This window comes from Anthonomus grandis, chromosome 7, assembly GCF_022605725.1.
Source record: "Anthonomus grandis grandis chromosome 7, icAntGran1.3, whole genome shotgun sequence".
Lineage (NCBI taxonomy): Eukaryota > Metazoa > Arthropoda > Insecta > Coleoptera > Curculionidae > Anthonomus > Anthonomus grandis.
In genome coordinates this window covers 31,460,198-31,473,231 of record NC_065552.1, presented here as the reverse complement: position 1 = coordinate 31,473,231, position 13,034 = coordinate 31,460,198, and the positions used below count along the sequence as shown (strand labels likewise).

Below are 13,034 nucleotides of genomic sequence, written 5' to 3'. Positions count from 1 at the left end.
TGCGATATCAACCACCTGATTGTTATATAGAATAAAAGAAGAAAATTTATGGTCGAAAATGATAGCCTTTATATAAAGTCCTTAGGCACAAAGCCTATAGAAGAATTAGAAATATTACTAATATAAAGTAATTAGAACATACCTAAACATATTGACTCTTTGGTTCTACTATAAGAAACAATATTGATGTTGATTTGTTTAGGATTTATCTATTCAATATTTTGCAAAGAAACACTCACAATTTTTAGAATTCTAGAATTTTAGAATTTTAGAGAATCTAAAAACATGTATCAAGCTTCTATGGTGGGAATTGGAATCGTATGTCGGCCATCTTGCTTGGCTGACAGAAATGACCAAAAACCAACTTAAATGATGGAACATGAACAAAATGAAATGAACAAAATTTGAGTTAGTTTTTCAATATATGCCGTAAGCGGGGGTTGGGTTTGGTTTTAAGGATGCTATTTTATTGATTGACTAAAAAATGAAGCCGATTTTTTTGATTATTGTAGATATTTTCTTCCTCAACTACAACCACTTCTTTCTCTTGATAATTTAAAGCTAATCGGTATTTCATCTTCTCAATTTATAAAAGTAAAAATAGCCTCTTCTGGACTGTATAACCGAAAGAGTAACCCAAGTCCAAAGACGAGTAATAATTGTCAAGAATCATTCCACAGTAACAATCTTTAAATTAATGACTTTTTTTCGTACAGTGTCTCCTTTAATATCAGTAGTAATGTTTTAATTGATTTACAGCAATTTCAGGTTTCTGGTAAGAAAATGTGATTTAATTTATTACTGTTATATTTTTGTATTGTCAGTAAATAATTTTTGCCTTTAATAAAATCAAATTCAGTTAGCTTCAATCAAGAGGTTTTATCTAACAAATATTTAAGTTTTAATTATGAATACATATTACGAAATGACTGGACTCTCATTTTGTTTTCCGCAATCAAAAAAACATTAAAATTTACCTGTAAATATCCGTCATGTAAGAGGATGTACATTTTAAATGACATTAAAATTATTTCGTAAATAATATACCACCAAAATATTTCTGCAGAAATTCATGAGTAATGTGATACTTTTGTAAATTATAAGATACTGTATATCATTTTAACCTAATTATGATTATAGATTATTTTATGTTTGCATATCACATACCGTACGTGTGATACCATTACACATATTGTAGCGACCGTCATGCGTCACCTCCTTAAATGAGTTACTTATTTTTTTGGGTATTACATCACTTAGTAAAAATCAATTTAGAAAATACCATCTCACAAGCTCAGAAATTTAAAAGAAGAAGAAAATAGACTTATTCACGTATTTAAAAGAAATATGAACTTAAATCTTTAATGATATCTTTTGTTATATTTAATTTAATTTAAGTTTTTAATTTTTTTTTAAGTATAATAGATATTTTTTTGATATAACTAGGAGCTGAGGTTTAATCTATTAATCTTTGAGCTCATTTTTTTTATTCAATATCTTGCCTAACTTTGTTATGTATACTTATAATAAAAATACCTAATTTGAATCAACGTTTCAATTTGTGAGCGTGTAAGATAGTATTTTCTAAATTGATTTTTACTATAAGTGACGTAATACCCAAGAAAATAAGTAACTCATTATGAATTCGTCACAACAATACAGATCCTTAAATGTTGTCTTACTTCTTACCTCCTTAAAATTTTTACCAATATATAGTAGTGGAAAAATGTATGGAAGCTATTTTTATTTTGTGTTTAAAGTATTTAGTCTTAGTTCTTCAGTGCAAATATTTTTGTAAAATATTAATTTATCATGCCAAAACACCGTTATTTTCTGTGTGATCTCAGACAAAAAAAAATGTGGATTTATTTAAAATGGGTAGAAAAAAGTCGATTATTACAAAATTTTTGAATATTTCTAAAAGTGCTGTAACGAAAATAATACAAAAATTCGATAGCCGTGATCATGAAAGAAATGTGCCGAAGTCGGGAAGACGTCGTAAAACTACTCCTCGAATGGATAAAACTATTTTAAGGATCTCAAAACTTGATCCTAGAAAAACTTCCACACAAATTAGAAACGAAATCTCGGAGCAATTTGGTGTTAACGTAAGAACCGTAAGAAACCATCTACTTGATGCAGGTCTTTTTGGTGGGAAGAGAAGGATGTGGTGCAAGATTCAAAGCAAAGTACTAAATTCCGGTCTGGGGATGTTTTTCCCGATCTGGGACAGGGTCAATTATTCAAGTGAAGGGTAAAATGAACCGATTACAATACAAAGAGATATTAAAAAATATAATCCTACCATTTTCAGAAGAAGATATGCCATTGCAATGGATATTTCAACAGGACAATGATCCGAAACATTTGTCCAAGTTAGTAAAAAATCGGTTTCGTGAGAAAAAAATAACGGTTCTTGAACGGCCATCTCAATCCTCAGACTTGAACCCTTGGCGTTAATTCAAGTATCCCGCAGGAGTCAATGTTAGGACCAATTATTTTTAGTTCATATAATTTGTTTCAAAATTTTTAAACCACTGCAAAATACAAAAGTATGTAGATGACACTTAAATGAATTACTCTTTTTCGCCCTTCCTACTGGCTCATAGTTGTCACTCTATTATTAAAGATCTAAACATATTATACAACGGATTAAAAGAGTTGTTGTAAAGATTGGCGATCAGATTCTCGTGAGTTGAGAATGCAAAAATACGGGGCTTATTTTAGATAACGAATTAAGGTTTGAAAAACGATTTTCCATGTGCATTCAAATTTGTATAGGGAATCCACGTGATTTATATAACCGACATTTTCTTAATCAAAAAAATTAAGAAAATTTAATGGTTCTCTCTGTTTTTAATCATTATGATGTTATTTATGTTCCTTGATTGACTCAAGAGTATTGTGAGAAGATAGAAAAAGTTATAGAAAAAGCAGTAGACCACCAGTAAATAAATCATAAACTAGAGGTCACCGGGGGGTTAATATGAAACAGAAACGTTTCATTCATTGATGTATATTATATAATAAAATAATAAAGTTAAAGTCTCCTCAACATTTTTCTCAAAAAATCACGTTCAGAACGGATGTTAATACACTTAATTTCCGATTCAATGGAATCCATCAATCCGAAAAATTCGAGATACCTTTTACATATGACCTGGCTAAAGTCTTTAATAGTCTACTGTCTTTTAAGTCTGCTCTATTTCAGGTTTCTATAACCATATTAAAAACTACGTCTCGTTTTTGCCCCAATCTCCTTGATTTAATAGATAATTCTGCCAATATTAATATCTTGTGCCTACCCATCATCTTGTTTTATGATAAATTATAGTTTTTTTTTAAATTTAAGTTTGTTAGATTTTTCTTTAAACTTCTAAAGGATAAGTGTATAAATCAGCTGAACAAATTATGTTGCCTTTTCATTGTATATGAATCTACTTATACTTGAATAAAGATTATTATTTGTTAAAAATGTTCCTATTGAAATAAAAAAAGATAATCGTTTAACTTACCTTTTGAACTGAAGGCTCATTAATATTCTCACTAACACCACTATCTTTTTTGTAACTCCCTTCAATGGACACACTCTCGCTGAGCTGTTCTATCGATTCACTAGCGGAATTATCTTCAGGCTCTTCGGCGATAAGATCATACACTCCCCCTTTAGAGTTAACGCTCAGATCCATACTTTTGGCTGAATGTTTATTTTCCGAGCCCGAACTTTCACCGCTTTGAGAGGCATGCCAGTTTTCAGAAGAAGACAGCTGATCAGTTGTTAGGGACATACCTTTTAAATGGAGAAAATCAAGATAAGTAGGTTTACATATTGGAACGATTTAATAAAGTAATCAATCCAAAAAATGTACCTTCTTGACTCATACTCTTCTGTTTCATAAACAATTTAACCAAACTGAAATTCGGATGTTTATTAGTACCATCGCCCATACTAGAGCCATCGACCGACGTTGCCATATCGGAAAATGAAGCGACACTACCGCTGCTGCTCTGCTGTGTTTGATGGTGGATATCGAACACTTTTACTGGGCGTCTTTTTATCGTATTTTCGATCTAAAGAAAATTGAAAAGTGTAGCATTCTTATATAATTAAGTTCTTGTGACCTAATATCATTGTTATGGTGGAAGTTTGTTGAATGGGATCAAAGGAAAAATAGAATCCTTGTTTACTTAAATGTCTATGCTTCGATTTATACCTGCAATAAGCCATTCATAGGAAAATACAAATCACATAAGTACAAATAATGATTCCAGTTTTTTTTAAAAAACTAAAATTGCTATTAAAGTTAGAAAAATTAACTTATAAAAACTGTTAAAGCCACTATAAAAGAGACAAAAAACGATTACATTAAAAATATATTAAATATGTTTTCTTTCTAAATAAAAACGCTACATAAATAAACACAGTAGTGTAGATATTTAGGGTTTATTGGCTAAATCGACTGTTAGTATATCTAACCTACAATCAGTTCCAAAAAAAGTGACACATTTGATATTTGATCTACATTTTTAAAAAAATATATTAGGCCCATTTTTTTTTAAATTTGTTGGTAGGTTCGTTTATTAAAAAAAAATAAAAAGGTGGACATTTTTTCAAAACCTCCTTGATGGTGGTGAAATAACTCGAACCATGATTTTTCATAATTTTTGACTCACTTTGTGTGTTAATTAAGTAATGGTATATAAAGTGCTTACACCCCATATAAAAGAGGCTTCTTTTGCCTAAAATTTTGTTTTTTTATTCATCGATTTATCCCTAAAATTTTCCGAACTTTTCAATTATCTGCATAACCATTATTGAACATTAAAATGTGCTGCTTTGTCTCCAATGAATTGAACTTTGCCCCCTTTGCTATTACCATATCTCAGTAATTAATGACTTCCAAATTTCATTATTCTCAAAGGAATCAAATAAGAAAGTATGTAATAAAAGTACTTACCGAACTATTACTTAGACTATTTTCGTCCTTAAAATTAGCCACTTTCCTCACTTTTTGCCTTCTCAAATTCGGCATACTTTGACTTTTAAGCGCCGTATCACTCAACACTAAATGGTTACTCTCGTCTTCTGAATTGTTATTGTTACCAGATGGTCTTCGTAGATGGTCGTCGCTGTTCCTTTTCTAAATTTGTTTATTTTTCATTAAATTACGTTTAAATGTGCATCTAACAAACTACATTAAGAGAATGACCAATTGATTTCTTTGAAATGGTCTTATCGCTTATTTGAATAACTGACTTAATACTAATTTACTCGATAAAGCACATTTCATATTATTTAAAATTAACTACTTTATTATTACTGTAATTCAGGTAGAAATATAAAATAGCATTTTGCTTTAAAAGGTTTTATAAATCTTATCTCTATATTAATCATTTGTACCTGAGAGGATTAAAAGGCAGTTTTGGGATTGAGAAAATAAATATTTACAAAAAACGCGTTTATAAATTTATTTGAAGAATCGAGGAAATCTAGCGCGGAGAACTAAATGGTAAAGGAGAGATTTATCGAGATCATCCGTAAGACGGGAAGCAGAAGAAGTAAAGGAAGTACCTACCAACTCGTGTTTTTGCTTTTTGGCTTTTTTAGGGCAGGGCAACCAGAAAACCAAAGGAAAAAGTGAAGAACAAAAACATAAGGAATCACGAACGGGAGCAAACGACCAATTTGTGTCATCAGCTTTAGTACAGAAAGTACATTTTGGAGAAAAAAATACAACATCCACACTAAGGAAGCGTAAGATGTGATAGAATCTTAACCCGAGTTGATATAGTTTCAAAGAAAGAAACCTAGCACGAAGATTTAAATGGTAAAATCGAATCGAATTTTAAGCGTCAAAGTTAAAATATGGACAATAATCGTTCAGCAGAGGTTGCACCAGATTTTGCATGGATGGTAGATAGGGACAAGGTGTTGTTTCATTGCCTTCGCTAAACGCACCTTATAATCGCCAAGAGTCTTTGCTCGCGGCGTGCATCTTTGTCAGCTATACTATTTTTTATCTAGAAAAAGTAGCGCGTTCTCACTCTTTGCCCGCCGTCACGGTCGCGAAATTCAAGTATGTATTTTATCTTATTTATAACTGCGCTGCATATCGTATTAATTGTGTATGTAATACATTTTTTAACTTTTTATTATTTATATTTTAAAAATGAAGAAACTCCAGTATTTCGGTAGAAGTTTTTATGCTCTTCTAATATGTTATCGGTTAGTTTTCATGCTCTTCTAATATGATCCGTGTATATAAGAAAATTAGAGAAGGGTTTGTGTCAAAATTTCGAGGTTAGTTATTCAGTCGGAAAATGCGGCCGCAGTATCATGAATGTCAAAAGGACAGGTTTATGGATAAAATGCTATTTAAATCATAATTTTTGCGATCAATATAATAAGATATCTGTAAAAAACGAAAGTCGAAACACAGCTAATAGTAATCAAAAGCATCGATTTTATGTGCCACTCATCAAATTGCTGCTACTAGCGAGCAATACTTTTTTTAAAGTTTTTTAGTAACAAAGCCACTAAATTTTGAAGTGAAAATAGATTGCTCTGATAATTTTTTCTTTTAAAATCCCAAACGCATTTTCCAATACTCTTCTTGTTCGTTTGTGAGTTCTGTTGAAATCCTGTTGGGCTTGATTTAGTGGATTTTCATATGTTGGTGGAATCAACCATTGTTTTAGCGGATAAGCTGAGTCTCCCAGAATCACCGAATTAGGATGGGGTCTCCAACCATTTTCCATTCTTCAAAATAAATTACTGTTACGAAGTACTCTTGCGTCATGAACGCTACCGGGCCAGTTAGCACTAACATAATAAAATTTTAGGTCAGGACCACAAACAGCCATGCAATTAATTGAATGTTTACTATGGCGATCTACAAAGGCTGGCTCGTCTATAGTCGGGGCATCTATATTTATCAGTGTTCCATCGACAGCACCACATACTTCGGGAAAACCGGCGATGCCATGAAATCTTTGAATAATATCCAGTGTATTATGTGGCCATGACACGATTTCGTCAAATTTTATCAATTATATTTTTATCATTTACCGCATTAACAGTGTCATGTACGCATCGGCACACAGTCATTTTTGAAACTCCATGCATATCGCAAAGGCCATGATACTGACCTCCATTTCCTAGCCAATGTAGAGCAATTAATATCTTCTGCTGTGAACTCAAACCATACCACCGAGTTGTTATTATTTAGCGCGGCTCCAATATCCCCAACAGGACATTGAAATTGCTGTCTGCTAAGACGGAACCTTTCCTTGAACTCGCCATCGCTAAGAAAATTAAAGTCTGTTCTTATGTTGAATCGGTATTCCCTGTGGGGGGCACCTTCATTGTCACTTTCCGAGTCACTTGACCACATACCGAAAACGAAAACTAATGTTCACAGTGAGCAAGTTGGTATTAAAATACTGCGTTTACCGAATTTACCCACTGATATAAATGGGTAGAACATTATTTACAATTGTGGGAAATACTTTAACACAACTATACAAGTGCTGAAGTTGTTTTACAGAATACGTCTACATATGTAAAAAATCTTCCGTAATTACTAGAGCCGCACAGGTAATTACAAGATTGTTCTGTTACGGAAAAATTACAAGTTTAGAAAATATTTTTACAATTGTATAACTTGTAGTGGTTGTGTTACAGGGCCCTGGGTGGCCACGCCACTCGTCCAATACCATTAACAAGTTCATTATTTAAGTAATTTCTGCCCAGACGGCCAATCCATCATTGTGGATAATTTTTATTCAGCAATTTGCTCACAACTAATCCAAATTATTTCAAAAGTACGAAGTGTACGGTTATTTAGATTATTATTTCGACGTTTCTATTTTGTTCATTATTAGCACGCAAGCCAAAGTACCGAAAATTTTGTTAAGTTCTAATGAAAACTAAAACGAATAAACGAAATAGAAACGAGCATCTCGAATTCTTTTATTAGGATAGCGTCTACAACATACTACGTGTACGAAACACTGATCTGAAACACTGATAATCTTTTGTGTTTCATCGTCTACTACAAAATTTAGGTCCAATTGCCTAATGGATTTAATTTTTTTTACCAAACTACGTATTATATTTAAAAAAAAATTAATTTTTTGAAGTAAACTAAGCGAGAATTCCAGTAATAATTTGTATTCAAAATAAAATCAGTGACATACAATTTTTCCAATAAAATTGTGCGAAGATGTTTTTGCAATTTCATTTAAATATCTAAAGTAGTTTTAAAAACATATCAAATTTCAATATTTTAATGAAAACATTGACACCCTATATCTTTGTAACGAAGCATTTTTCGAATAAAGTTTACATTGCAAACTGATATTATTTTGAGGTTTTCTATCTGCCATTTAAGTTTTCGCTTTCGAAACTAGACCGCCCTGTATATATTTAATTGTTAAAAAGTTTTAATTTTGGTAAGGTATTGCTCACTATAATTATCTTATTATTATACTACGTGATTTTTAATAGTTTAGAAAAAACTTTATTTAAAAAGTGACTTTTCCACATTCACGAAGATTTTTTCTATTAAATTGCGTTTATAGAATGTTAATGTTTTAAACTAATTTTAAAAAAGTTTTGGCATTTTTAATTCTTACAAAAGATTTTTCAGTTTTTTTTCTATGGATTAACTTTAAATTTTTTGTGCTTTGGTAAAATTTGAAATTTTGAAGGAACTTTTTGAGTCTTTCTGGTATCACATATGTAACAAAGTTTTTTAAATCACCTAAAACACTCTTTCAAAAAATCAATGGTCTCATTTTTTTAACAACCCTCCTCTATCATAAATAAGATTTACTGTTTACCTTCAGTTTGCTCCAAGTGGTGAAACTGCTTGAATCAGACTGGGTCATAGACCTCTCCAATATCTTGTCGGTTAAGTTGCGATTTTTCTGGTTCATTTCTGCGTTCAAGCTGCCGGATTGGTTTGAAGAGCTCTTATCTATTTTCCAATTTAAAAAATATATAAATAAATTCTGCAAAAACTTTAATTACCATTACCTGTATCATGATAGTCGCTTTCTTCGCTATATGTAGTAACGGATCCTTCAAAGGCAATGGTATAATTATCTTTGTTAGCTTGACAAGTGAGCATCATGTCGTGCAGATCGCAATCTAATGAATCGACTGAAAAATTGGCACATGGCATTGGAGTTTCCTTTACCGGACTGAAGAGAAGTTCCGATTTGCATATGGACATTGAGGTGGAATTTGCTGAACAGTCATCCCCCTAAAAACGTTATATTTATTTCTATAAGTTTTATCTCTTAAAAAGTTCTACAAAAAGAGGTGTATTTTACAACATTTTTAGATCAGTTGTCATGACTAGTTCGTTTTCGCCCTTTTACGAGCTGTCATAAAATTATAAATTACAATTTAAGACCCCGGACCTTTACTGCATTCATGTCATAGAAAAATCGTTAGTGTTTTCTATTTTACGCGACTCATGCTGTTTACCAGGTCCAGCCTCGGCAAAAAGCCAAGAAAAATCGAGCCACGAAAAGCTGTTCCCAGATATCGTAAATTTAAGTACAAAATGTAACTCTATATAGCTTGACATTTTGAATTTATGCTTTTATTTAATAATTATGAAGTAATTTTGAAATTAAATATAGTAATATAAAGGTTGTGAGTTACTTATTTTATTGGGTATTACGTCACTTATAGCAAAAATCATTTTTTTTGAGCATGTGAGATAGTAATTTCTAAATTGATTTTTGCCATAAGTGACGTAATACCCAATAAAATAAGTAACTCATTATGAATTCGTCACAACAATACAGATTTTTTATATAAAGGTTGTGTCAACAAGGTGTACGGCACAGGTGGCGTCTAGACTATATGACATAGAGCAAAAAGTTCTATAGAAAAGTTGTAGGGTTGTAAAAAATCTACAAGCTATAAAAGTTATCATAAAATATGTGTTTTATTAAATAATAATAATAATAATAAAATACAGTTCTTTAACTAAAGAAAAGGTCAAACAGGCTAAAGCTACCTAAAAATAAAATACATATAATTTAAAATAAAGAAAAGAAAAACGGTATAAAATTTAAGTTTGTACCTAGTATCCATATGTAGAGTCAAGAAAAAAAATCATTTAAATTATAGCTAATTTCTCAAGTAGATAGCTCTTAAGCCTCCTTTTAAAAATATTTATATGTTTGGAGAGTTGGTAATGTCAGGGTTTAAGAAGGTAAAAATCCTACAACCATTGAAGATAATGCTTTTTTGATAAAAGGCAGTTTGATGGACATTTGGCAAGAGAAGTTCTCGCCGACGTGTATTATAAACATGTGCAGGTCTATTGGCTCAAACAATTGATTTATTTTTATAAACATAAACAGCCATTTCAAATATGTAGACACCAGTTAATGCAAGGATTTTATTTTCTTTAAAATGATTTCTACATTAATCTCTTTGCCTGAGATTACTAATTATCCTTATGGCGTATTTTTGCATTAAAAATATTCTAGAAGCCCCTGAACTCATTCCCCAACTATATAACAATGCCATATCGCATGAAAGAATGAAAATTTGCATAATACAAAGTTAAAAGGACTTGTTTGCTGCAATGGTGTGAAAGAAATTACAAAGCATAGCAGCTACTTCTTAACTTGCAACAGTCGCTAAGTATCAGGGGCAGTCACTAAGTAATTCTGAAAATCACACAATGCAGAAAAAGTAAAACAATGTTGCGCAGAACTTAGTAATTTATATTTTGCAAAAAAGTAGCTTAACGAATTTTTAATATGTTTAACAGTTCAAATTTGAATAAACTGGATAATAAACTTATTGCTCTATAATTAGAATAATCATTAGTATCACCTTTTTTATACAATGGAATTACTTTGGCTACTTTTAGCTTGTCAGGAAAAATTGCTTTTTCCAAACACAAATTTATTACATTAGAGAGAGCTAAGACATGACAACACAGACCTTAGAAAACCTTTAAAAAACTATTCGAAATTTCGTCAAAACCTATAGCATTTGAACATTTTAAAATGCTAATCAAAGATACTACATAAGGAGAGCAAACCATGGTGGCATAAAAAAGAATTGACTCGGAAAGGTACATGGAAGGATCAGACACAAAATTACAGTCAATAGAATCTCCAATCAGAACTGGCATTCACAAAATGTTGGTTAAAGGTATTGGCTACAATTTGGTCTGAGACTCTTACATTATTTTCATTAAACAGCAGCCACTTTTTTTTCTATTTTTTTGCAATTCATGAATCATTTGCCACATGGCTTTTGATTTATTTTTGCTTCAAGGATCTTTCTATCACTTTGGTCGATTAATTATATTTTTAATTTTTCTTTATAGAGCAGTTAAATTTTTGCTGGGAAAAAATGGAATGCCCATATACATATCTTATTTCACAAAATGATTAGACATGAAGAGAGCTTTACTTTGATATAACATTTTTAAATTTGCATCCTGCATTGCCAGGTTATTCGATCTAGACTTACGAAATTTGTACCACAGTTAATCTAAGATACCTGCAAGGACTGGCTGTATATTTTGTCATCAAAATGAAATACACAATATCTCAAAAATATTAAATGAATACCCGGTATGTTTTTATGTTATTAAATGCATCTGTGAAATACCTTAATTTTTCGTTAAATGTGTCTTATAACTAAACCGTATATTTTTAAAGATATCTTGAGTTCTGTGGAAATTTTGGTTGCTTAAAAAATTGAAACTTTATTAATGTGCAGTTCATTACCAAAGACAGTCATTGTCAATCATTTTAATAGCCATTTTTGCGACTAAGTATATTTTTCTCCTCTAATTAATCAATCTATTATAAATATTAATTAAATTAGTGAAGATTTTTAATTTTAATTATTCGTGACGAATTTTCTAAGCGAGGAACTTATTACAGAATATGATATTTGCCCTGGAGGCTGCTAAAAGAAATAGCACTAGAATTTATAATCAACTTGTTCTTTATATTTAGATAGAGCCTAGCTTGGTTATTATACGGAATGCAAAAACACTTTAAATATAAAAGTTCTAGAGTTTACCTTAAGTCGCCAAGAAATGTGCTAAAATATAATACACGGGTATCGCAAAGTTAACAAAAAAAACACGGATTATATAGAAGAAGAAAAGGTATCACCACATTAATCTCGAAATGAGAATTCCTGCTAGGTGCACCTTTTGCTACACCGAAAGGAGTATGAGAAATAGCAAAAATCTACACAGAAAAAACGCACAGATTTAGCTAACACGGATGAAGAACTACAAATTTTTAAAAGAAAAAGTAAATTTATATTTAAGAATCTTATCAGGTTCATAATTTATGCTTTGTTTTTTTTTTTAAAACCAAATTTATCAATCGTAGATGCTAGTAGATACTTTGGATGTTCTAGGAAAAACATTCAAAGAGTGCTACATAAATATGGACATCATCCTTACAAAATGCTGCCAGTACAAAAATTAACAAATAACCATGAAATAAGAAGACTAAATATAAAAAACTGAGATAAATATTGTAGAGCGACAAAGCCGTGTTTACCACAGCAGGGATGTCACCAGAAAATTCTCACACTTATATGGAAAGAACAACCCAGGGTAGGATGTCATTAAATGTGTTGTTTGGTATCCTTAGAAACCGACTAATTGGACCCATTATATTTCAAGGATTCTTGACTAGAAATAGAAATTTCCAATATTTAGAAAATGAAGGATCTCACGGTTCCATTAACTGGCCACCATATAGCCCTGATCTTACTCTATTAGACAGTTTTCTATGGGGATATCTAAAAACTGAAGTTTATAACGAAAAACGTGAAAATTTTAAGGATATAAGGGAAATAATCCAAAGAAGTATAAATTACTTAAAAATTAAAAACTTCCTGAGATTATTTTCAATGACCTGTTGAAATTGTACAAATGTTATAGAAACTGTATTAAAAATACTAACGCCCTCTAAAAAATTTTAATATTTAAAAAAAGGTAAACCAAATATTAACATATTTA

At 30.9% G+C, this 13,034-nt stretch overlaps 1 protein-coding gene across 6 annotated transcripts in view; it reads right to left on the bottom strand.

The window, feature by feature from the left end:
- The window catches only part of LOC126738115 (uncharacterized), a 72,164-nt gene that overhangs the window by 25,832 nt on the left and 33,298 nt on the right, over window positions 1-13,034 (bottom strand). For all 6 annotated transcript variants that reach the window (XR_007661222.1, XM_050443274.1, XM_050443272.1 and 3 more), the window contains 5 exons: window positions 9,041-9,269; window positions 8,845-8,981; window positions 4,959-5,141; window positions 3,870-4,071; window positions 3,516-3,790 (listed from right to left, as the gene is read on the bottom strand). Coding sequence is in view for 5 of the 6 variants with exons in the window: in XM_050443274.1 (XP_050299231.1) it covers window positions 3,516-3,790; window positions 3,870-4,071; window positions 4,959-5,141; window positions 8,845-8,981; window positions 9,041-9,269 (1,026 nt within the window). In the remaining variant the exon portion in view is untranslated. The remainder of the gene's footprint in view (window positions 1-3,515; window positions 3,791-3,869; window positions 4,072-4,958; window positions 5,142-8,844; window positions 8,982-9,040; window positions 9,270-13,034) is intronic.